Source organism: Heptranchias perlo, chromosome 18 (genome assembly GCF_035084215.1).
Source record: "Heptranchias perlo isolate sHepPer1 chromosome 18, sHepPer1.hap1, whole genome shotgun sequence".
Classification (NCBI taxonomy): domain Eukaryota; kingdom Metazoa; phylum Chordata; class Chondrichthyes; order Hexanchiformes; family Hexanchidae; genus Heptranchias; species Heptranchias perlo.
Genome location: NC_090342.1, coordinates 9,016,705 through 9,041,645, shown reverse-complemented (window position 1 = coordinate 9,041,645; position 24,941 = coordinate 9,016,705). Strand labels below are relative to the sequence as shown.

General features: G+C 42.4%; 1 protein-coding gene across 2 annotated transcripts in view; it reads right to left on the bottom strand.

Annotated features, from left to right (window-relative positions):
* The window catches only part of LOC137334564 (stabilin-2-like), a 108,122-nt gene that overhangs the window by 1,793 nt on the left and 81,388 nt on the right, over nucleotides 1–24,941 (bottom strand). For both annotated transcript variants that reach the window (XM_067999331.1, XM_067999332.1), the window contains 17 exons: nucleotides 24,321–24,497; nucleotides 22,768–22,857; nucleotides 21,032–21,178; nucleotides 20,645–20,701; nucleotides 18,994–19,120; nucleotides 16,490–16,639; nucleotides 14,989–15,093; nucleotides 14,231–14,338; nucleotides 13,854–14,047; nucleotides 12,932–13,073; nucleotides 11,729–11,862; nucleotides 11,203–11,368; nucleotides 11,005–11,111; nucleotides 7,411–7,530; nucleotides 2,683–2,949; nucleotides 1,787–1,924; nucleotides 367–480 (listed from right to left, as the gene is read on the bottom strand). In XM_067999331.1, coding sequence (XP_067855432.1) covers nucleotides 367–480; nucleotides 1,787–1,924; nucleotides 2,683–2,949; nucleotides 7,411–7,530; nucleotides 11,005–11,111; nucleotides 11,203–11,368; nucleotides 11,729–11,862; nucleotides 12,932–13,073; nucleotides 13,854–14,047; nucleotides 14,231–14,338; nucleotides 14,989–15,093; nucleotides 16,490–16,639; nucleotides 18,994–19,120; nucleotides 20,645–20,701; nucleotides 21,032–21,178; nucleotides 22,768–22,857; nucleotides 24,321–24,497 — 2,343 coding nt within the window. The remainder of the gene's footprint in view (nucleotides 1–366; nucleotides 481–1,786; nucleotides 1,925–2,682; nucleotides 2,950–7,410; nucleotides 7,531–11,004; nucleotides 11,112–11,202; nucleotides 11,369–11,728; nucleotides 11,863–12,931; nucleotides 13,074–13,853; nucleotides 14,048–14,230; nucleotides 14,339–14,988; nucleotides 15,094–16,489; nucleotides 16,640–18,993; nucleotides 19,121–20,644; nucleotides 20,702–21,031; nucleotides 21,179–22,767; nucleotides 22,858–24,320; nucleotides 24,498–24,941) is intronic.

The window sequence follows — 24,941 nt, the reverse complement described above, 5'->3', positions numbered from 1 at the left end:
ATAACAGATCCCATGGCACTATCTCAAAGAAGAGCGTGGAGTTTCCCCCGACGTCCTGGCCAATATTCCTCAACCAACACTACTAACACCGATTATCTGGTCATTTATCACATTTCTGTTTGTGAGATCTTGCTGTGTGCAAATTAGTTGTGGCGTTTCCTGCATTACAAAAGTGACCACACTTCAAAAGTAATAACAATTGGCTGTAAAGTGCTTTGTGACGTCCTGAAGTCATGAAAGGTGCTATATAAATGCAACGTGTATGTTTCCTGCAACTCCTTTGAGATGGTAACAGAAGATTACAGGGGTACACTTTCAACTCAACTCCAATCACTTCCACACGTACTTTGTCAGCAAATAACTTACAGAGAATGGGTCTTCGCCGCTGTCTGTAGAAGACGTGAACTTGTTATACATTGGGTTACTGAACCTGGAAGGAGTTGGGTCGTCAAACGATGATACGCCCTCTCCTTCATCGGACTGAAAAAGTAAACGGGAAAGAATCTCAAAACCTCAACAAAGGCTGGCACGATGTCCCCATGACTCTGCTCACAGCACATTATGGACATTCCGCTGTTTTAGAAGGAAAGAGCATTGCATCATACAATGCACCTCGGCAATTCTGTAGCAGCGCGTAACTTGGCGAGTCACCGAAAGGGCTACAACATGTAATTGCTGCAAACCCTTCCTCAGGTCACCTAGAGTCGACTCGCACCTAAAAGATCCTCAGGTCAGCCAGAGGTGATCCTGTCCCCCTACGCGAGACTCCTGAGGTCAATTGGATGGTCATTTCTATGGGGGGGATGTTTCTCTGAGTATTGGAAATGACTGGCTTTTAATACTTTTTTAAAAATAAAATTCAGTGTGATGCCACTAGAAATATCTTTTATACACCGGCAAACCTCCCATGGCGTTGCTCATGGTAGATCAGATGATATGCAGGTTTAAAAGGGGAGGGGTTTTACACCACACATTGCACAAAGAATACACTGCTAAGGTCCCCTGAAGACCACCAAGTTGAAGGATTAAGTAAACAGAGGTTCCGGTCACTGAGTTTATTTGTTGATTTGTTAGGGAATGCTGCAGATTGTGCATGCCTCATTTTCAGGCTGGAGCTTAGAAGTGCGGGTTAGGAGCATTTTTAAGATTGTTTTACATCTGCAACAGAGTGGGATATCTGTGTGCAATAACAGCCTGCTTTAATATACAGCTAGCAGATCTCCTATGGCATTGCTCGGAATGAGGTAGCTTTATGTATTCACCGCCTGGGTGGCAATCCGGCCTCAGGAGATCGCCCGTCTGTTGAGTTTAAGTGGAATGAAAATTGGGCAGCTTCTATAACGGGCGGGCGATCCGCTCTGGCAGATTACCACCCAGGCAGTGAAGACCAACATCTACCCCTGCAACTCGGGTGACGTTCCGTCTTATAAAGGCGGGAGTTTCATACCATGTAATGCCCGGCGTATTATTCTGCTAAGGTGGATCAGTGTCCCTTTAAGGTTGAATTTTTGGCAGGGGCTTCTCCCCCCACCGTCTGCCATAACTTCGGCAGAAGAGCTGCGGAAAACACCGGGGAAACGGGGCGACGTCGTCTCTCGGGGATTCCGCGGATCCTCTGCCAGCGGGAATTCGCCAAGAGCCTGCCCAGAAATCCAACCCCTTCAAAGTCTAACCGTTGCCTGGTATTTATAAACTAGATTGTAATAACATGATAATGAGATAGATGTGGACTACAGGAGCAGAAAGGGGAAGCTGCAGGATTTCCTTCACATAATTGACATGTTACCTTGAAGTACTGGAAGCTGAACGGTCCCCTTCTGTGATTGTAATAATAATATGCAGCTACTGCCAGAGTGGTTATTGCCAGGGTACAGGCGAAGAAAAGGCCCACACCAGCTCCAATGTGAACAGCACTAGGTTTAACCTAATAGAAGATAAATAAAATGCAGTGAGTGGATGATAGTTACATAATACAAATTGATGATAAAAATTACGTGTGTAAAATCAATCCCAGACACTTACAGCAGTGATTGATGGAGGAATTACCCAATCATCTCCACTGTGGTCGGGACTTGTAGCATCACTATGTGCAGCCTAAGAAATATCTGCACAACTAGGGCTGAGTTGCTTAAGATTCGTGGGCTGGATCACCAGGGCTTGAGGGGCACGTGAAGTCCATGGGTTATAGTTTGGACACCCCGATACACCTGACTCCTTGTGTGCTACAAAACGGCATGTGTTTAACTGCAAAGTGACACATAAGTAAATGCAGCAAGTCGCCAAGGCTTCTTCTGCAGTACCTTCCAAACTCACGGCCTCCATCACCTAGAAGGACAAGGGCAGCAGGTGCATGGGAGCACCATCACCTCCAGGTTCCCCTCCAAGTTACACACCATCCCGACTTGGACACATATCGGCCATTCCTTCGTCGTCACTGGGGCAAGATCCTGGAATTCCCTACCTAACAGGGCCTAACACCACACGGACTACAGTGGTTCAAGAAGAAGGCGGCCCACCACCACCACCTCCTCAGGGACAACTAGGGATGGGCAATAAAATGCCAGTCTTGCCAGTGACGCCCACATTCCGAGAATTAATTTTAAAAAGACGTCAATTTCAATTGTACGTGAAATGCTTTCCTTATTTACATCATAACTGTTACTAAATTGTGCACAAGCTTACTGGTTCAGGAGGTGCTTGTAAAGGCTTGTCAATAGCATGAATGATCCCATTTGATGCAACTATGTCCCAGGCAACAATTGGTCGATCGTTGACCAGCTTCCCAACCTGCTGACTAAATTCTGGACTTGGAGGGAGGGTATTTTTCATCAGCGTGATGAGCAGAGCATGACCGATCTTACTCAGAATGAGGGTCCCATTTTCCATGTTGTGGTATAAGAAGCTACTGTGATTAGAGAAGTGGTATTCAATGTCCCGTCCAGACAATGTCTGTGAATAAAAAACAACCATTGTTAATGTTTACGTCAACGTACCCAACTTTGGCTCCTAGCTGATGTTAGGTGGGATATCTTAATTCGGGGTACGCTAGTACAGTGGTTATGTTACTAGGCTAGTAATACAGAGGCCTGGACTAATAATCCGTGAGTTCAAATCCCACCGAGGCAGTTTGAGAATTGAATTCGGTTCAAAAGAAAAGTCTGGAAGTGAAATGCTGGGATCAGTGAAAGTAACCAACTGGTCCAATAATGTCCCTTAGGGAAGGAAACCTGATTAGTCCTTACCCGATTTGTGACTCCAGTCCCACACGAACGTAGTTGACTCTTAACTGCCCTCCGAAGTGGCCTAGCAAGCCACTCAGTTGTATCAAACCGCTCGCTAGGTAACTAGGGATGGGCAATAAATGCCGGCCTTGCCAGTGACGTCCACAAACCAAAAAATGAATAACAAAAAAAATGTGCCTCTCCTCAGTAACGCGGCCCTGTCAACATCAATTTCCATCAAGGTTTGGGGAAAATGGGAGGTTTCTGGTGTCCAGCGTACGGATGATAGATAATCCATGAGGAATTCTGATACGTTTTCTTTCCAGAGGTGAACAGGGGTTGCAGTCAATGAGTGGAAAAAGATAATTTCTCATAGCTCCCCACAGGCTTATGATACAGTCTATTGCTGTTTATGCCGAGTTATTTATTGCACTAAAGTACCCATAAAGTATGCAGTAATTTGAACTAAGTACTTGGAATAAAACAACATTGGCTTTTTAAGCAGTAAAAAAAAAGTTTGAAATATCTAGTAATTTGAATTCAGTGCTTTGCATTAACAGGAATACGTCTTTAATGTTTTAAAATATTAATAGGGATTGTCATGTTAATATCCTCTCCTGCTCTTCCTAATGGGGACAGCCATTTGAATGTGTCGAAAGCAGAATCATAGAATCTTACAGCACAGAAGGAGGCCATTCGGCCCGTTTTTCCTATGCCGGCTTTTTGAAAGAGCTATCCAATTAGTTCCACTCCCCTGCTCTTTCCCCATACCCCTGCAATTTTCTCCCATTCAAGTATATAACCAATTCCCTTTTGAAAATTACTATTGAATCTGCTTCCACCACCCTTTCAGAAGTACATTAGGATTCCCTCCATTGTAAAGTATCCAACGATAAACTAATGTGTTGTTATGACTAACACCTTTAGTGTCAGCTTGGTTCATTTGGTAACACATTCACCTCTGAGTCAGAAGGTCAAGGGTTCAGGTCTCACCCTAAGATACTCCAGTGCAACAATGGGTCACGGAAGAATCAACAGTGCTGGCAGCAGCAGTGCATTGTAGGAAAGAGATGCGGCCTAGAAGACATTTTCTTCTCCTTGGTAGGTGAACTGAGATACCATATTCTTACAACTCTTACTTCCTGGGCAGTTAATGTCCAGATATTTTTGTTTTGTACTGTTACTCTGCAACTGCAGTTGGTGTTAACTGAATGCAACTGTGAATGGCCTGGGGCGTTTATACTATCTATAGCGTCTGGAACAAAGTAATGTTCTGATAAAAGGACAGAAAGTACATGGAAACAGAAGCGTTTACTTGAAAAAATTGCCATGTGTTTGTCTTAATAAAACTGCTCCTGCTCCCTGTAACGAATGTGTCATGAAGTCCGCCTGACTCTAAAGAGGCTGATGGCGTATACAAAAGCAAAGTGTGCAGTTGAGGCCTCCTCCACGTGTATAAGAGTGGACAAATGTAAGGAGTCGCACGACACCAGGTTATAGTCCAACAGCTTTATTTGAAATCACAAGCTTTCAGAGCTTTGCTCCTTCGTCAGGTGAAGTTCACCTGACGAAGGAGCAAAGCTCCGAAAGCTTGTGATTTCAAATAAAGCTGTTGGACTATAACCTGGTGTCGTGCGACTCCTTACATTTGTCCACCCCAGTCCATCACCGGCATCTCCACATCATGTATAAGAGTGATGTTTGCTTTTACTGATCTGAATACAAAACAATGCAACATCCTGAATTTTGCGATCAACGATCTGAAAAAATAAAACTTGACTCCCTTCAGGTAAAGAAAGAAAAAAAGACTTGCGTTATGTAGGGTCTCATCACATCCTCAGGATACCCCAAAGTTTTCATAACCAATTCAATATTTTTGAACTGTTACATTGGGCTAACAGGTCAGCCACATCACATACAGCAAGCTCTCAAAAAACAGCAAATATGGTGAATAACCAGTTAATATGTTGGTGTTGGTTGAAGGAGGAATATTCGGCTGGACACTTGCTCTTCTTCAAACTGGACAAGCAGATGGGGTCTTGGTTTAACATCTTGTTCAAAAGGAAGCACCTCTGGTGATGCAGTGTTTCCTCAGTGCTAAAATGAAATGTCAACCTAGATTAGGTGCAGCCTAGTCTTGGAGTGGGGTACAAACCTTCTAACTCTGAGGTAAGAGTACCACCAAACTGAGCCAAGCTGACATTTGAGCCAAAAGATAAGAAACTGATTGACATTCTTACCGAGAAGAACAAAGGAGTGAGAAAGAGCATTTATTAAACGGAAAGCGTGAGACAAAAAAAAACAAGTTAACAAGTTGAAAAATGTATCTGAAGGGAGAATTAAGATACATTTTCTCCAGTCTTAAATTCAAATTAAATTAACCTAATCGTGAAACAAGATGGATGATTGAATGGGTGTTTTTCTTGTTCCCATATTCTTATAATCTATTCTTTTTAGAGTTGCAATGTTAACTGCTTGAACTATATTTTTCTTTTCTTCATTAGGTAGACTCCACACCATGATTGAAGGAGATAGTAAACATGATGGCAAGCGGGACGAGGGGTGGGGAAGAGAATAATTTTAAACGAGGTATTCCATCCTCTCTAGTTAGGCAAAGAGCCAAACAATTCATCTTGTTTTGTAGGGGAAATCACTTTGACAACTTCCCAGATGTCCATTAAGTCTGAAACTCACCACAGGAGCCCCTTAATTACAGCTACTGTCGACTGGGTTCCTCGATGGAGTCTAGTGGAGATTGGCATTGAGACGGACCGAAAACAAGCACTTCCATGGTCAATTAGTGCTACGTGTTGAGCAGTTTTGTGTTGTGGACCTCCATCCACTATTAAGTGGGCTGTGATTCCTAAAACACGTTTAAATATCAGTCTGTGAAGAAATGTCTTCCATCTCATCAAGTCTGGATTTGTATTCAGGTTCCAGTGGTACAAATATAATGGCCTGAAATTTCCATGGAGGTTCTCCAATGGGACATCGTCAGAGTGTCCAAAGAAACAGTGTAATTGGCTAAAAACGGACGCTTACACCGTTTCTCCAGGAGTTCTTCCCACCTCCTGTCGAAGTGTTTTAACGCACTACAGCTTCCCAATCGCCACGCACTGTTTATGCCACTCCTGAAACCTTGTCCAAGTACGAATTTTTCACTTTTGCTGCTGATTTTTGCCCTACAGTTATGTCACATTTTACAACAAACTAAACTTACAGCAGTCAAGAGGCGCTTGGAGTTGTCAGGACACAGGTTTAACTCACGATTACCACACCGTGAGTTCACGGTTTTGCTCGGATGGTTGGAAGGAGCTGCCAATGTGGAGCCCAGGCACTTCCCCATAGAGTGGGATGGAATTGGTGGTCAAGCCATCCGAGGTTGCGCTTGCGCACTCATCCCAGCAGCCACTTGGAGAGAACACATGTCGCCTGCCCATAGTATCAGTTGGACAATGGTGTGTGGCACAGGAGAACAAACAGAGGGAAATAATTTAACTACAATAATTTGTGAAGCCATCATACAACATGAAGGGAGAGCTTGCTCAAAAAATAGTGTTAGAGCAGAATTAAGTCACGAACCTATATCTTAGTACAGTCCCCACCGCTTACAGTGGGCGCGTTCGTTTGAACGCGATCTGCCCGCTATACGCGATGGCCTGTATACATGGTCCTGTTACAGTACTCTACTATATAACAAGAATGCTGTAGATCAAGACAGCATGCAATGCAAGTAACTTTATTTAAACTGCAATCAACGCTTAGTACAAACTGTAACCCCCACACCACTTAGAGGGAATTAGACTGGTTTAAGTACACAAAAGGTAATTGAACCTTAACGGGGTGCTACTTACTTCTGTTTGTTCTTGCATTTAATGCACCTTAACAAGATGCAAGCTAGTGAGTAAGCACAGCTGTTTTTGCCCGGAATAAACACAACACTTAAGACGCTACAACCAGCAACTTTGAAATTGACGTTAATGCAAATATCGGTTATCGCTTTTTGGCCAATATAAGTGACTGCCCGTTTTAAGTGGTGGGGTCTGTAATTGTATTGCAAGAACCTTGGTTTTCAAATCAAATCTGTAGCAATCTATGAGTAATTAGAAGAGTGCAGATTCTCCTCAATTCTCAAGTAGGTACAATTCAATTCATTTTCGTTAATTTTAAAAACACTTTGAACCCTTACCAAATTTTCATAGAATCCAGAGTTCACTGGAACAAACAGAGTGCCTTTGATGGACAATTCAGTGAGAACTTCCACAAACCTTCTGCCATTCAACGTGGTGTTCGAATAATTGAGAAGTTGCTAGAAATAAGAAAATTGTTCTTCAGCCACACATCCAAACTTTATCAGATCAGCTTTTCACCGTTTCAATAATGAAATTCAGAATTCTCAGATCTCATGACCATCCAAAGTCACGTGACCAACAATAGTCTATAGCTGCAACACAAATGCTAATGATTGTCGAACAGTGCAATTACTTTAATTTCTTCAATTGGAGTTAATACAATTTGTCAAGGAGTAAAGAAGATAAATTTACTTATACGTTTGGATACTTTACTGGTATGTAACTTGCTTTGTAATGAATGTGATCAAAAGCTGAATGTACATAACCTAAGTGAGGGATTCTCCAGTTGTACACTTGATAACCAACAAGGACCAATATTTCATTCTATCACAGTTAGATCTCTGCACCATAGAATCATACAGCACAGAAGGAGGCCATTTGGCCCATCGTGCCTGTGTTAGCTCTTTGAAAGAGCTATCCAATTAGGCCCACTCCCCTGCTCTTTCCCCCATAGTTCTGCAATGTTTTCCTTTTTAAGTATTTATCCAATTCCCTTTTGAAAGTCATTATTGAATTTGCATCCACCGCCCTTTCAGGCAGCACATTCCAGATCATAACAACTCACAGCATAAAAAAAATTCTCCTCATATCTCCCCTGGTTCTTTTTCCAATTATCTTAAGTCTGTGTCCTCTGGTTACTGACCCTCCTGCCAGTGGAAACAGTTTCTTCTCATCTACTCCATCAAAGCCCCTCATAATTTTGAACACCTCTATTAAATCTCTCCTTAACCTTTTCTACTCTAAGGAGAACAATCCCAGCTCTCCAGTCTCTCCACATAACAAGTCCCTCATCCCTGGTACCATTCTGGTAAATCTCATCTTCACCCTCTCCAAAGCCTCGACATCCTTCCTAATGTGTGGTGCCCAGAACTGGTCACTAAAGTCCAGTTGGGACCTAACCAGTGATTCATAAACGTTTAACCAAAAGAATCTTATCAAATAACCTAAAGCTTCTTCTCTATAGAAACAACTGACTAGGAACTAAAAATTTTTTTTAAAAACTGCATCCATATTTTAATTTCATGGTATATTACAGCCAATAATTGTTCTGACATTCTTTGATTGTAAATAATGAATCATTTCAGAAATTTTATCTGTGGATGCTATAACATAACTAATTTATATTTCTGTTAACCACAAAGGTTTACAAAAGCTACAGTTTAAAGAGTTAAAGTGGTTTTGCAATCCACACCTTGTTGGGAATAGGGAAAACTTTGGAACTGGATAAATCAAATAATGACTTGTGTTTAAAATACAACAACCTATTGTCCAATAAAACCCATGGAGCCCAAGTACATTTCAGCAGCATAACACTGAAAAATGCAAAATTTATAAGCAAAGAGACCAGAAACTTAGAACAAATCTAGTCTATTCATTCCTTTCTTTTTTAACTTTTTGTCTTTTGCCTCTGTTCTCCACCAGCTCTACACTAAGATCAAAATCCTTATCCTGATCTTCAAATCTCTCCATGGTCTCACCCCACCTTTCCTTTGCAACCTGCTTCATCCCTATGTCCAGTTCTTGCCCTTGATCCTGTGATCCTGGCCTCCTGTGCCTCAGGGATCGGTGCTGGGTCCGCTGTTATTTGTTATTTATATTAATGATTTGGATGAGAATTTAGGAGGCATGGTTAGTAAGTTTGCAGATGACACCAAGATTGGTGGCATTGTGGACAGTGAAGAAGGTTATCTAGGATTGCAACGGGATCTTGATAAATTGGGCCAGTGGGCCGATGAATGGCAGATGGAGTTTAATTTAGATAAATGTGAGGTGATGCATTTTGGTAGATCGAATCGGGCCAGGACCTACTCCGTTAATGGTAGGGCGTTGGGGAGAGTTATAGAACAAAGAGATCTAGGAGTACAGGTTCATAGCTCCTTGAAAGTGGAGTCACAGGTGGATAGGGTGGTGAAGAAGGCATTCAGCATGCTTGGTTTCATTGGTCAGAACATTGAATACAGGAGTTGGGATGTCTTGTTGAAGTTGTACAAGACATTAGTAAGGCCACACTTGGAATACTGTGTACAGTTCTGGTCACCCGATTATAGAAAGGATATTATTAAACTAGAAAGAGTGCAGAAAAGATTTACTAGGATGCTACCGGGACTTGATGGTTTGACTTATAGGGAGAGGTTGGATAGACTGAGACTTTTTTCCCTGGAGAGTAGGAGGTTTCGGGGTGATCTTATAGAAGTCTATAAAATAATGAGGGGCATAGATAAGGTCGATAGTCAAAATCTTTTCCCAAAGGTAGGGGAGTCTATAACGAGGGGGCATAGATTTAAGGTGAGAGGGGAGAGATACAAAAGGGTCCAGAGGGGCAATTTTTTCACTCAAAGGGTGGTGAGTGTCTGGAACGAGCTGCCAGAGGCAGTAGTAGAGGCGGGTACAATTTTGTCTTTTAAAAAGCATTTGGACAGTTACATGGGTAAGATGGGTATAGAGGGATATGGGCCAAGTGCAGGCAATTGGGACTAGCTTAGTGGTATAAACTGGGCGACATGGACATGTTGGGCCGAAGGGCCTGTTTCCATGTTGTAAACTTCTATGATTCTATGATTCTTCCTTCCCCCACCAGTGGCAGACTTTTCAGCTGCCTCAACCTTCCCGTCTGGTGGTCCCACAACAAAAACTCACTCCCCCTTGTTACTTCTCTCCCTGCCTTTAAAAACCTCTTCAAACACAATATTTTTGAACAGGTTTTTAGTCATTCCTGGCTCATTGATATCACTCTCACCTCTGGGTTAGAAGATTGTGAATTCAAGCCCCACTCCAGAGACTTGAGCACATAATCTAGGCTGACAATTCGGTGCAGGGTGTGCTGCACCGTTGGAGGTGCGGTCTTTCAGATGAGATGTTACATTGAGGCCTGTGTTTGCCTGTTCAGCTGGCACTAGTTCAAGAAGAGCAAGAAAGTTCTCCTGGTGTCCTAAACAGCACTCCTCCCTCAACCAAAACCCCAAAACAAATTAACTTGTCATCTCATTGTTGTTTGTAGGTCCTTGGTATGTGCAAATTTGCTGCTTTGATTGCCTACATAACAACAGTGACTACATTTCAAAAAATGAATGAACTTGCAATTATATAGTGCCTTAGGAAATCCCAAAGTGCGTCACAGCCAATTAAGTATTTTTGAAGTGTAGTCCATGTTGTAATGTAGGGAAACGTAGTTCATTGGCTGTGAAGTGCTTTGGGACATCCTGAGGACGTGAAGGGCTACACAGATGCAAGTTCTTTCTATCTTTCCTAACTCTTCTGCTCCTGTTCAGTATCCAATCTCTCCTAATGTGAAGCACTTTGGGATGTCTCATTGTGTTAAAGGTGCTACATTAACACAGGTCATTGTAGCACGATTGTGTGCAATGATTGTAACACAACACTGATACTTATATTTTTAATTAACAGACAACGAATGCAATACAGCTACTCACTGTCAGGAAGAAGGAAAATTTGTCGATAGTTGTTAGAACTTGCAGCAGGTTTCCATTACATGAATAGCCATCGCCCACATAACCTTTCTTACACGTGCACTGAACATCTGTATGGAGAGAGATGAGCAACAGAGTGTATAAGTATTGCTCATTAAAACAAAAGGCTTCCGCAGGAGGCAAAATAAGAATCTTTCTCACCTTTCATTCGATAGCAGAATACATCCCATGTTTCACTAGCATTGATTCTGGGGCCATAGTCCACTATTCCCACATGCCCGGAGCCACAGTTTGGATTGGAGTAACTGGTTGGATAAGACACTCTCTGGCCATCTAGCCAGCCAGCAGAACACAAGTGATAACCAGCCTGCAACCAGAAACGGACGGTAACTTGTCATGTTTGTTTGAAAAGGTCCAGTTTAACGCAAAGTATTCTTAACAGGAAATTATTTTATATTAATGCTACTGTTATAATAATGTTATAATTAGCATTATCACAAGGAGTAGTTGAGGCGAATAGCACAGATGTATTTAAGGGGAAGCTAGATAAGTACATTAGGGAGAAAGTAATAGAAGGATACGCTGATAGGGTTAGATGAAGAGGGGTGGGAAGAGGCTCGTGTGGAGCATAAACACCGGCATAGACCAGATGGGCCTGTTTCTGTCCCGTACATTCTATGTAATTCTATGTATCAGCTTTGAGGATGCAAGTGAAGAGAAAGAGGACCTGCTGAGCATAGGCAAGCTGATTGTACGTGACCATTACTGCTCCCTCTTCTTCGCATAGTTCCTGTGCTTCAGTATAGTTGAGTTTGTACTGTCCCCTTTTAGACTTAAGATGGAAAACTCCCACTGTTTTGTCTGAAGAAAAAAGCAAAGGTTGCACGATCCGTGAGCAAATGATGGAGCCCTCACATAAATAGCCACTGCAAGGCTGGTTATTGCAATGCAATGTGAACAGCATTCTGCAATTTTATAGCATCAGGATAGATTTTTGACAGTTCCTTTTCATTAGTTAATAAATAGCCCCTATGTATAAAGGATGCTTTTCCCTTGTAGCATAGGTGTGAAGTGGTTTCACACTGAGGTTGCACTTATAGTATGAATCCAGACTCAGGGCCCAACCTGACACTTCTGGAGGAAGTGGTATCACTCCACTTTGCTTCGGAGTCAGTTCGGGCCTTGATGCCCGATTAACACCGGTCAGGTTTAGTACTGGTGCAAAGTGGAAAACGTTTCACACCTATGCTAAGTTTGAATCCACTCTTAGGAACCTGCGTCCTGAAGATTAAATACTGCTTCCATCGACAAGAGTAACACAATCAAAGTCAGAGATTCAAACTCTTTGATATGAACAAAATATCTATATATTATACACATGTATATTATATATACCAAACACACATGTACTATACACACATGTACGTATCACATACACATATAGTATACATTAATAGTACACACTCACACAAATATATATGGATAAATGGATAGAAAGGGAGTTACACAACTGTAACTCATTAAGATAATCAGCTTTTAGGAGCTGTGATATGGGCAGTAGGCTCAACAACTCTGTCCCTTTCTCTTAGATTGGGCTATCCAAACTTACTGAGGCACATTTTCAATTTACTGCCCGGGTGCATTGTGGATTGGCCACTTTTCATTCCCACGGACAGTACAGCATTTAAGCTCCTATGCAACTTGAACATTTATCAAAAAGTAATTTTGAAGTACATTGCAGGGTAATTCCTGTGAAATAATCTATATATTATCAAAACATTCAGTATTTTTGAAGCTGTGTGGAATAATTCAGGTGGATTAAAATGTCGCAGAATGACGTTGTAAACTTAGTATGACAAGGCCCATGTTTCTCATGATAATTCTTGTTATACAGCAGAAATGCACGCATTAAAACAAGGATAAAACTTACCCTCAAAATGCAGATCAGCACAGACGCCATCTGCATGACACTTTCCGTTGTCTTGGAGACATCGATTAACGAGAAGCTCTTTTACAGTGCAATTAGTTCCATCCCCAATATAATTATCTTTGCATGCACATTTACGTTTATTCTGTTACAAAAAGATTCGAGGTTAGTCAACGATTAACCACTGTTTGCGCTGAGTATTTTCTGACAGTTTCAATTGAAAGCACACATCCAATATACACCAACAGAAGCAGTTGATTAAAACAATTGAATCAGACTTTATAACCTTATGTTGAACAGGACCACACTCAACCGACAACCAGACTTAACTGATAGAGCATCCAAACAAATCCATATAGGAAGTTTGGTCTTGTCCCGTTGAAAAATAATGGCAGGGAAGATATCTTGTCTGTCACTTGTGTTCTCTGCCTACTTCCACCTCCGTAATATCGTCCTTTGTAATATCCTCCTTAATGTCCTCCGTAATATCATCCTCCATGTCCTCCGTAATATCGTCCTCCGTAATATCCTCCTTAATGTCCTCCGTAATATCGTCCTTCGTAATATCCTCCTTCTCCGCCCCTTCATTGTTTAATCCTTAAAAACCTACCTTTTTGACCAAGCTCTTTGGCTTGGTATCAATTTTTTGTCTGATTACGCTCCTGTGAAGTGCCTTGGGACATTTTACTATGTTAAAGGCGCTATATAAATGCAAATTGATGTTGTTGTTGTAAATATTCAGCTATTATTAAATGAAGTGCTCCTTTTCCAGCTATGGTACATTAGTGCAGTGGTTGTGGGATTAGAGAGTAACTATCACTAGCTTCCAGTCGGTCACAACGTGTGACCGTATGTGCATTTTACATTCACACTATGGTAGTTGAACCTTATCATTGAATTATGCCGAGGCATTTTGTTTACTTACTGCCCCCGTCACTGTGCAGATCGCATGCTCATGGCAGCCTCCATTGTACCCGTCCACACATGGGTCTATTGGGTCACACGTGTAGCCGTCTCCAGAATAATCTTTTAGGCAGCTGCAGCTGACACTTACGCCGTTTTGAGAGCATTCGGCAAGTTGCGAACAGCCACCATTATTCTGCTCACACTGATCAACAACTGTGTTACAAAACGAGAGATAAATTGAATCGAAGTGTGATATAGAGTCCATTTACATACAACGTTGATACAGTCATACTGTAAAATATTCCATGACAACCTGTTCTAAAAATATTTCTGCTTGAAAGCAGTTCAATCCATGTACATCACTGCTGGTAATGTAAAACGAGAAAGTAAACCCACCTACACATGTCCTTCCATCACCTTCATAGTATAGTTTACATTCGCATACGTTGTTGTCCTTGCAGATTGCATCGTCAGAACAAGCAGGTGAACACACTGGCTTCATATCTACCACAGAATGAAAAATCATGACAACAGCACAACAATGCGATACTGCTCACTAAAGGCAGAGGCTCTGAGTTTCGGTGGGATTCTCCTGATCGCCAGCCGTAACTTTGGCTGGAAATCGGCGGAGGGGAGACGAGAGGAGGGGAGAGGGGGTGGAGACGAGAGGAAGGGAGAGGGGGTGGAGACGAGAGGAGGGGAGAGGGTGGAGATGAGAGGAGGGGAGAGGGGGTGGAGACGAGAGGAGGGGAGAGGGGGTGGAGACGAGAGGAGGGGAGAGGGGGTGGAGACGAGAGGAGGGGAGAGGGGGTGGAGACGAGAGGAGGGGAGAGGGGGTGGAGACGAGAGGAGGGGAGAGGGGGTGGAGAGGAGGGGAGACGAGAGGGAGGGGAGACGAGAGGGAGGGGAGACGAGAGGGAGGGGAGACGAGAGGGAGGGGAGACGAGAGGGAGGGGAGACGAGAGGGAGGGGAGACGAGAGGGAGGGGAGACGAGAGGGAGGGGAGAGGGTGGAGTGGAGGGTAGGAGAGGGGAGAGGAGGATGGGGAGGAGAGGGTAGTGGAGGGGAGAGAAGAGAAGAGGAGAGGAGAGGCGAGGGGTACAGTTTACTGACAATCCACTGTTTATAGTGCAATTCATCCATTTATGCCACACCTAGTTGTGTTTCACAGCGGCCTCCAGTCCATCCTTCGTTGCAGAAACATATTCCTTGACCGTTGGCACCATCATCGCACACTCCATTTTCAGTGCAATCACATTCTGTAAGGACATTTAGTTTATTGAATTAAGACTCTAAAATATAGATTCTCAAGGTTACAAAAGGTCTGATGACAGTTCCTATGGATCCTAAAAGTTGGGATAGAGTCGAAACCCAATACTTTTGAGTGAAAGAAACTTTGAAAATCTTATTTCGATTCCCCTCTTCCTCAGCTCCTGTTTAATGCATGAGTTGTAATGCAGGCACCTGTCCGATAACTGCTTTACCAACTCTTGCGACAGCATGAATGGACAGAGCCCTGTTATGCTGACCACTCGGATCTCTTCAATTAATGTTTCTCGGGGCTTAAAGAGTTAAATTATGAGGACAGGTTGCATAAACGTGGCTTGTGTTCCCTTGAATTTAGCGGGTTGAGGGGTGATCTAATCGAGGTGTTTAAAAGGATTCGATGAGGTAGATAGAGAGAAACTATTTCCTCTGGCGGGGGAATCCAGAACAAGGGGGCATAATCTTAAAATTAGAACTAGGCCATTTAAGAGTGAAATCAGGAAGCAAATGGATAGTGGGAATCAGGAACTCCCTCCTCAAAAGACTGTGAATGCTGGGGGGGTCAATTGAAATTTTCAAGACTGAGATGGATAGATTTTTGTTGGGTGAGGGTATCAAGGGATATGGAGCAAAGGCGGGTAAATGGAGTTGGAGGTACAGATCAGCCATGATCTGAATAAATCGCAGTACAGGCTCGAGGGGCTGAATGGCCTATTGCTGTTCCCATGGGAGCTATTCTGTCATTCCTGGGTGTGCACAGGACTTGAGCATCGATGCGATGATGGGGAAAGTGTCAGGATATTCAAGTGCTTGTATGCAAAACATTCTTAAAAATGTGACATCTATAGGATTTTACTAATTTATCGTTGCACAGCTTTTTTTGGGTCTCAGTTTGAAGCAGTGCGATCTGGAGGGTATGAACTTCAATCTAAGAAAGAAAGAAGCTGAACTTAGGGTTACTGTGATACTGTGGCCACATTGCTTGAAACCAGGTCCTCCAGTTGGTCTCACACCTGTCATAAATTTCATTTGCACAGTGATTGGTGACCTGAAACAAGCAAATACTCTATTCACAGCAGCACTACATGATTGCTTTGCCCCCCCATTTCCAAGTTTTGTCAGTACAATTTGTATAATTTCTTTAAGCTTTGTCACTTCTCCCTTTTTTGTGCTGATGAAAGCTAACATGATGATATTACAGCGATGATTTAATACACTGTGGCCCTCATAGGCTTGAGATGCTCCAAAATTTAACAAAATAAAAACTGGCTAATTGAGCTGCGTTTCACACACATTATGTGATGGAAATAATAAATAAAATAAATATTGTGGTGTGCAAGAGGCAGAAATGATAAACTGTAGATCGGCTTCTGTTCAATATAATCTTACTTGTACAGTCTGGTCCCCATCTTTCAGGCATGCAAAGCTCACAAGCGGTACCATTAAATCCAGGGGAACAGGTGCAGTTGCCTGTTCCTGTGTACTGATCATTGCACGCACCATGGAGGTTGCATGGGTTTTCTGGACCTCCTGGACAGGCTAAAACAAAACAACAACCTTTAAAACTCTGTTACAAGATCAGAATCACAAGATAAAGAAAGCTTTTTTCAACAACGTAGCAGTTTCATAGAAGTCCCATCCCCCCCTCCACCCCACCTTAAGGTTGAATTATAAATTATATGCATTCTGAAATAATTTTTCAGGATTTCCAAATACAAACGAATTGATCTACATGTTATTAAAAATCTTACATATGCTTTCACTTCCTGCCACAACAGTTTTCAGCCGCACTTTTGTGTAAACATTTAGAATGGGAATCCTGTGTTTATAGAGTTGCCTTGTACTCCCTTGAGTATAAGAGATTGAGGGGTTATCTAATCTTTCAAAGTTCTCTAGATTCAGGAACTGTCCCTCTAGATTGGAAAATTGCACATGTCACTCTGCTTTTTAAGAAAGGAGAGAGAGGGAAACCGGGGAATTATAGACCAGTTAGCCTAACATCTGTTGTGGGGAAAATGCTGGAGTCTATAATTAAGGATAGGGTGACTGAACACCTCGAGAATTTTCAGTTAATCAGAGACAGCCAGCATGGATTTGTGAAAGGTAGGTCGTGCCTGACAAACCTGGTTGAATTTTTTGAAGAGGTGACTGAAGTAGTGGACAGGGGAATGTCAATGGATGTTATTTATATGGACTTCCAGAAGGCATTTGATAAGGTCCCACATAAGAGACTGTTAGCTAAGATAGAAGCCCATGGAATCGAGGGAAAAGTACGGACTTGGTTAGGAAGTTGGCTGAGCGAAAGGCGACAGAGAGTAGGGATAATGGGTAGGTACTCACATTGGCAGGATGTGACTAGTGGAGTCCCACAGGGATCTGTCTTGGGGCCTCAATTGTTCACAATATTTATTAACGACTTAGATGAAGGCATAGAAAGTCTCATATCTAAGTTTGCCGATGACACAAAGATTGGTGGCATTGTAAGCAGTGTAGATGAAAACATAAAATTACAAAGCGATATTGATAGATTAGGTGAATGGGCAAAACTGTGGCAAATGGAATTCAATGCAGACAAATGTGAGGTCATCCACTTTGGATCAAAAAAGGATAGAACAGGGTACTTTCTAAATGGTAAAAAGTTTAAAACAGTGGATGTCCAAAGGGACTTAGGGGTTCAGGTACATAGATCATTGAAGTGTCATGAACAGGTGCAGAAAATAATCAAGAAGGCTAATGGAATGCTGGCCTTTATATCTGGAGGACTAGAGTACAAGGGGGCAGAAGTTATGCTGCAGCTATACAAAACCCTGGTTAGACCGTACCTGGAGTACTATGAGCAGTTCTGGGCACTGCACCTTTGGAAGGACATATTGGCCTTGGAGGGAGTGCAGCGTAGGTTTACTAGAATGATACCCGGACTTCAAGGGTTAAGTTACGAGGAGAGATTACACAAATTGGGGTTGTATTCTCTGGAGTTTCGAAGATTAAGGGGTGATCTGATTGAAGTTTATAAGATATTAAGGGGAACAGATAGGGTGGATAGAGAGAAACTATTTCCGCTGGTTGGGGATTTTAGGAGTAGGGGGCACAGTCTAAAAATTAGAGCCAGACTTTTCAGGAGCGAGATTAGAAAACATTTCTACACACAAACGGTGGTAGAAGTTTGGAACTCTCTTCCGCAAATGGCAATTGATACTAGCTCAATTGCTAAATTTAAATCTGAGATAGATAGCTTTTTGGCAACCAAAGGTATTAAGGGATATGGGCCAAAGGCAGGTATATGGAGTTAGATCACAGATCAGCCATGATCTTATCAAATGGCACAACAGGCACGAGGGGCTGAATGGCCTACTCCTGTTCCCATGTTCTTATGAGCTGTTTAAAATGTTTAAAGGATTTGATAGGGTAGATACAGAGAAACTATTTCTGTTGGGGGAAATCAAGAACGAGGGGACATAGTCTTAAAATTAGAGCTAGGCCATTCAGGAGGGAAATCAGGAAACACTTTTTCACACAAAGGGGTAGTAGAAATATGGAATTCTCTCCTCTCAAAAGGCTGTGGATGCTGGGTGTTGGACTGGAAAAATAGGCTTGTGAACAGAAATCCAAAACCTCCAGCCTCCCCTCACCTAACCTGATATATATATACACATTAAAGAATGATTAGCCACTTCTATCCTCACACTACCTAACACCATTGTGGGAGCACCTTCATCACAAGAACTGCAACAGTTCAGATAGAAAGGTCCAACACCATCTTCTCAGGGCAACTAGGGACGGGCAATAAATGCCGGCCTTGCCAGTCTCACCCACATCCCGAGAACCAATGGAAGAAATTTGTGAACATCAGTGCGCCGACAATTCGAACAGCATTAATTAAACTTGTCACCCACCTTTACAGTTTTTTCCAAAGTAATTGCTGCAGCATTTAGGTGTCCAGATCACAATGGTACATTGCTGCTGACAGCCATCGACATCTGCATGGAAAAAGTTGCGGTAGGTACATTTCTTCTTCTCTGTCTGAGCATCATGAAATGTAGACCAACAAAGGGTTAATTCACAGTTGCCATTCTCAAGGACTAAAGATGACACAGGCCTAATTAGAATCATAGAATGACAGCAAAGAAGGAGGCCATTTGGCCCATTGTGCCTGTGCCGCCTCTTTTGAAAGAGCTATCCAATTAGTCCCACTCCCCCCTGCTCTTTCCCCGTAGCCCTGCAAATTTTTCCCCTTCAATTATTTTTCCAATTCCCCTTTTGAAAGTCGCTACTGAATCTGCTTCCACCACCCTTTCAGGGAATGCGTTCCAGATCGTAACAACTCGCTGCGTCTGAAAATTATAGAATCATGGAACGATTCAGCGCAGAAGGAGGCCGTTTAAAATTAAATTAAAAAAATAATCCTTACAACGTTGTTCGGTACTGGACTGCCCTGCGGGTGAAGTGGATAAATATTTGAAAATTTAAAAAGGCAGGGTAAGGGGACAGAGTGGATAGATGTTTCAGAGTGCTAGCACTAGCACGATGGGCCAAATAACCTCCTCCTGTGCTGTAAAATTCTATGGCCTTGAAATTCTAGGGTTCCTGCTCTGCCCAAAATGGCGGGGACGAGGTAATTTAAATAGGTGGAACGAGTGGCCTGCTGCCCCTGTACGCAGTGAGTTATAGGCCCTTAGTAGGCCCTACGATTCAAATATTTTTTCAAATGGACTCCAGGGTGGGCTTCCGAAGGTAATCAATCCCCTTATGGGAACGGTTACCTATTCAGGGGAAACATTTTGGGGCCTTTGGGAGGCCCAGAATGGAACTCACGTTCTCAGTTATGGCGGCTTCCCCTGGGATTTAGGAAAAAGAAAGAAAATCTTGCATTTCTGTCGCGCCCCTAACGACCTCAGGACGTCCCAAAGAGCTTTACAGCCAATCAAGTACTTTTTTGAAGTGTAGTCACTGTTGTAATGAAGGAAACACAGCAGCCAATTTGCACACAGCAAGGTCCCACAAACAGCAATGTGATAATGACCAGGTAATCTGTTTTTAGTGATGTTGGTTGACGATTAAATATTTGGCCAGGACACCGGGGAGAACGTCCCAGCTCTTCTCCAAAATAACACCATGGGATCTTTTACCATCCAGGGCCATGGTTTAACATCTCAACCGAAAGGCGCCACCTCCGACAGTGCTGTACTCTCTCAGGACTACAGTGCGCAGTATCAGCCTAGATTTTATGCACTAGTCTCTGGAGTGGGACTTGACTCTAGGGGCGAAAGTGCTGCCAACTGAGCCACGGCTGACACGGAGGGTGCAATAGGCAGAATTCCCAGCTTCTGGCATTGGGGAAGCCGAGCAGAAGACCCAGGTCACGTTCCAAAACTGCGGACCTTCAGGATGGGTCTGCCTGCTTTACACCCTCCAACCCCACTGGAATTTCGGGGCCTATGATTCTAACATCATCGGTTCTGGTGACTTCTGATATTTTATTGAATACAAAGTCAGATCTTTACTGACTAGTAGAGGCTGGCATCTGAAAATAAACAGCTGCCTTACCTTTGGCCGACTCCCAGAAGGGCACGAAGGTGTGGTTAGACAGCTGCCGCAGTCTCCCTGTGTGAAACAAAAACAAAGCTGCAGCATTTTTCTTGAAAAGGTGCTCCCAGCAAGAAAGAACTTGCATTTACAGGGCACCTTATCACATCTCTCAGGACACTGCCAAATCATATCACACGCAATGAATTACTTTTGAAACGCAGTCACTATTTGCTATGCTGGTGACACCGTTCAAGGAGTACAAGTCAGGAATCATTAGAATGCTACTTTCAAGAAGTCGCATATTAATGTCCAGCTGTTACGCACACAAGAATTCATTGAATGAAAGATAGTTTTTAAAAGAGAAGTCACTTTAAAAAGGTGGTCAGCCCTCGCACTTATACAAACCATAATGTCAAAGAAAGATAAGACATCACAACGAGCACCGATACTTGGGGGAGTCATCAGACAGTCGAGGCCATAAGCGATTCCACCATCGAAAACCATGTTTCTCTGCGTAATCCGACAGTTTCTTTTGTTCACAAACAATTCACCCTGAGAGCAGCAGATGAAAGAATGGACGTTACACAACTGGGGGAGTCAACACCTCACGGATTGCACCAACTGGACAAATCCGCTTTTGGGTTTTATGGCATCTGCCTTGTACATGAGGTGACTGAATTAAATTAGACTCGATAAACGTGTGCAAATAACAGGGCTACTTAGGGCTGTTACTGTGTTTCACTCTCCAGTATAACACTGACAACATTTGAGCATCGATGTGAGTGGGAGGGCTTTGGTTACACTGCTGTAGAAAGTTACAGTACGAAATTCCAGGGAGCCGACAAGGGCTGACATACAGCCTGACACTGGCAGCGGGCGGGGGAGGAGGGGGGGGGCTCTCGATTGAGGATGGAACCCAGATCCACTGGGCACAGTGCCACCTAACTTAGAGATGGGAGCTGGAAGGACTCAATCAAAGGGTAAATATATGGTAAGTATAGATTGGTGTAGTTTAGGCGTGACAATCAGGCACGACAGGAGAAGCTGATGGAAAAAACTTGATAGAAATAGGCGTGACAGGAAAGGGTTACAGGAAGTAAGCGTGACATTTACAGGAAGTGCTGCATATGCAAGCCTTTTAATACATCACTAGCAGATCTCCCATGGCATTGCTCGTGCCTTTTAATAATACTAGGAGTGTTATCAACAAAGTGCGTTGCAGAAAGTGCTACGTGAAGTATGTGTGACACTTACAGCATTGAGGGGGTTTATTCAAGACTTTTAATATATTAGTAATCAATCTCCTTTGGTAAAACATCTGAGGAGTCAAGGCCAAGTCAGGTGAAATGAGGTTAGTGGGTTACGTATAATTCAACAAAGGCACACAGATGTAATTCAGTCCCCATTTTAAAGTCATACATTCTGTCCTCATTTTATATACTACTTTGCTTTTATATTATTATTTATAGTCAAATACAAAACTTAGAACAATTTATGAAGCAGAGAAGTAGAGTTGGTTGGAACATAGAGGTTTCGCTGCAGTACAGCCAAGGAACTGGGAGATGTCAGACTGAGGTACTACAGCACTACCACTGGCGGGAGGGTGTGACTACAACATGACAAGTTTACATAGACAATTTCCATTATAAATGTGAACATTGGAATTTATAATGGAATATAAACATAAGGACAGAATGCATGATTATAAAATGGGGACTCTGGTCCAATTATCTCCTGCCCTCTAACTCTGCTTTACCTGAAGATTATTGGAATGGTTGAGCTACAGTCCATTATAGAATAGATTTAGATGGTGTGTGGACAGAGTGGGCTTCTTATCATTAAGTAACCAGTTCCCTGGAGCAAATAGCAGAGGCAGTGCTTTGCTATGAAATTATGTAAAAAGGGGTTCTCCTGCAATCCTGCACTCCCGCATGCGTGTTCACGCACAGCGCCAGTCAGAGAATCATGATCATAGTGTTGTAACCCTATCTCCGACCTCGTGTTCCCTGCCATTGCAACTCCCCACTGAAAGTGCAGGATCACGGATTCACCCCAATAGTTTGACTTAAAAGTTAATTGCATTTATTTCAGAAACAGCCATAACATATTCTTGACAGATATAAGGGTTATTTTAAACTCACTTTACTTCTTCGCTTTCCGCACTTCACGCGGACATCAGAACCTTGCAATGTCGTCAACGAGGTCGATTTAGGGAGATCGACTGCCAAAATCTGGAGACATAATAGTACGCAATAAGTACTTGCAGATCACTGAACCGCCTTCTCAAGGGCAACTAAGGATGGGCAATAAATGCCGGCCTTGCTAACGACCCGAGAGTGAAAAAATAAACTCAAAAAAGTACATTTGTCCAAGTTTGCAGTTCATTAAGTTAAATGAGCTGTTGATGAAACCTATCCTCCAACATAACACTAACATGAGTTTAACATGTCAGAAGGCAGTGTCACAGAACATATATCATTACTTGGCTGCTTTCTGTTAAGAAAACAGCAGTCAAATGTACAATGCTCACTCAGTACTTTATATCGAAAGGTCAGCTTTTACTCGTGTAAATTTCTAAAGCATTTAAATCTAGGTAATTTATTATTTTATTAATAAATAATCATTTGAAGAATCTAAATCCTTGACATTAGGCTGCTCAGAGATGACAGGAGGAACATAGGAACAGGAGGAGGCCATTCAGCCCCTCGAGCCTGTTCCGCCATTCAATTAGATCATGGCTGATCTGTACCTCAACTCCATTTACCCGCCTTTGCTGCATACCCTTTTATACCCTTACCGAACAAAAATCTATTGTTTCTCAGTCTTGAAAGCTACAATTGTCCACCAGCATCCACAGGTGGAGAGAGTTCCAAATTTTCTACTCCCCTTTGTGTGAAAAAGTGCTTCTTGATTTCGCTTCTGAATGGCCTGGCTCTAATTTTATAATTATGTCCCCTCGTTCTTGATTCCCCCACCAGAGGAAATAGTTTCTCCATATCTACCCTATCAAATCCTCTTAACATTTTAAACACCTCGATCAGCTCACCCCTCAGTCTTCTGCACACAAGGGAATACAAGCCAAATTTATTCAACCTGACTTCATAATTTAACCCTCCAAGCACTGGTATCAGAGGTAAACCTATTGTCATCCAGTGATGTTGGACATTTTCTATGTTGAAGGCGCTATATGAATTCAAGTTGTTGTTATTATGAAATTCCTTTCCTCTGCCATTATAACGGTGTTAACTTGTTTAGAGTAAACTTAACTTAATGACTTAACTTAATACTAAGTTGGGAAAGGAATTTCACACAATTCCATTACATGCTGGTACTCTAATCTCTGAAGATCCTCATTGTAAGGTAGAACTGTTATAAAATATAGTACGTCATTTGCAAGCACTGTACGCCCAATATCACAGTATTTAATTATTTAATGTAAACTCTACAGGACTTACAAAAATGCAGTTACATCACACAACGGCACCTCTTGTTGAACAAAAGTATGCCTTTTCTAATAAAACCATAAGGAGACACTGGGTTGTCCCAGTTCCATCAAACAAAAACAGACTAATAAAGAACTAAACCATAAAACAAAGGAAACTTATGAAATAAAATAATAATAATATTATTCCCACTATTTTATGTGTATCAAGTCTCTCAATGTTTAAATTCTGCCTTGAGGTGAAGCAGTTACCTTGGCATCTCTGATAATATGAAATTTAAGGTATTCGATCAGAACATTTGTCTTTTCCTTATTATACAGGAAATCCTGCCGTGCTTTGGGTAAAGATTTCATGACACTGTCTTCCGGTAAGAACAGGGTGACTGGCTTGTGCACAGGATCATTAATCATATTCAGTACATTTGTTTCCTGGAATGAAAGGAATGAAATGATTAATGGCAGCAAAACTTTGCAATATGGCATAAAACTATTATAATAAAAAGAAATCACCACTCCACAGGGACAAAACAACATAGCCAATAATCACAAATGCATTAAAACTACAATGCCTTTAATTCTAAAGAAACTTCTTTACCCAGAGAGTGGTGAGAATGTGGATCTCACTACCACATGCAGTGATTGAGGCGAATAGCATAGATGCATTTAAGGGGAAGCCAAATAAACACATGAGGGAGAAAGGAATAGAAGGATATGCTGATTAGGTGAGATGAAGTAAGATTGGGAGGAGGCTCGTATGGAGTATAAACACCGGCATAGACCAGTTGGGCCGAATGGCCTGTTTCTGCGCTGTAAATTGTATGTAGTTACGTAGACCTGAAGATTAGAAAATAAGCAAATTGTTGGGGTAATTTG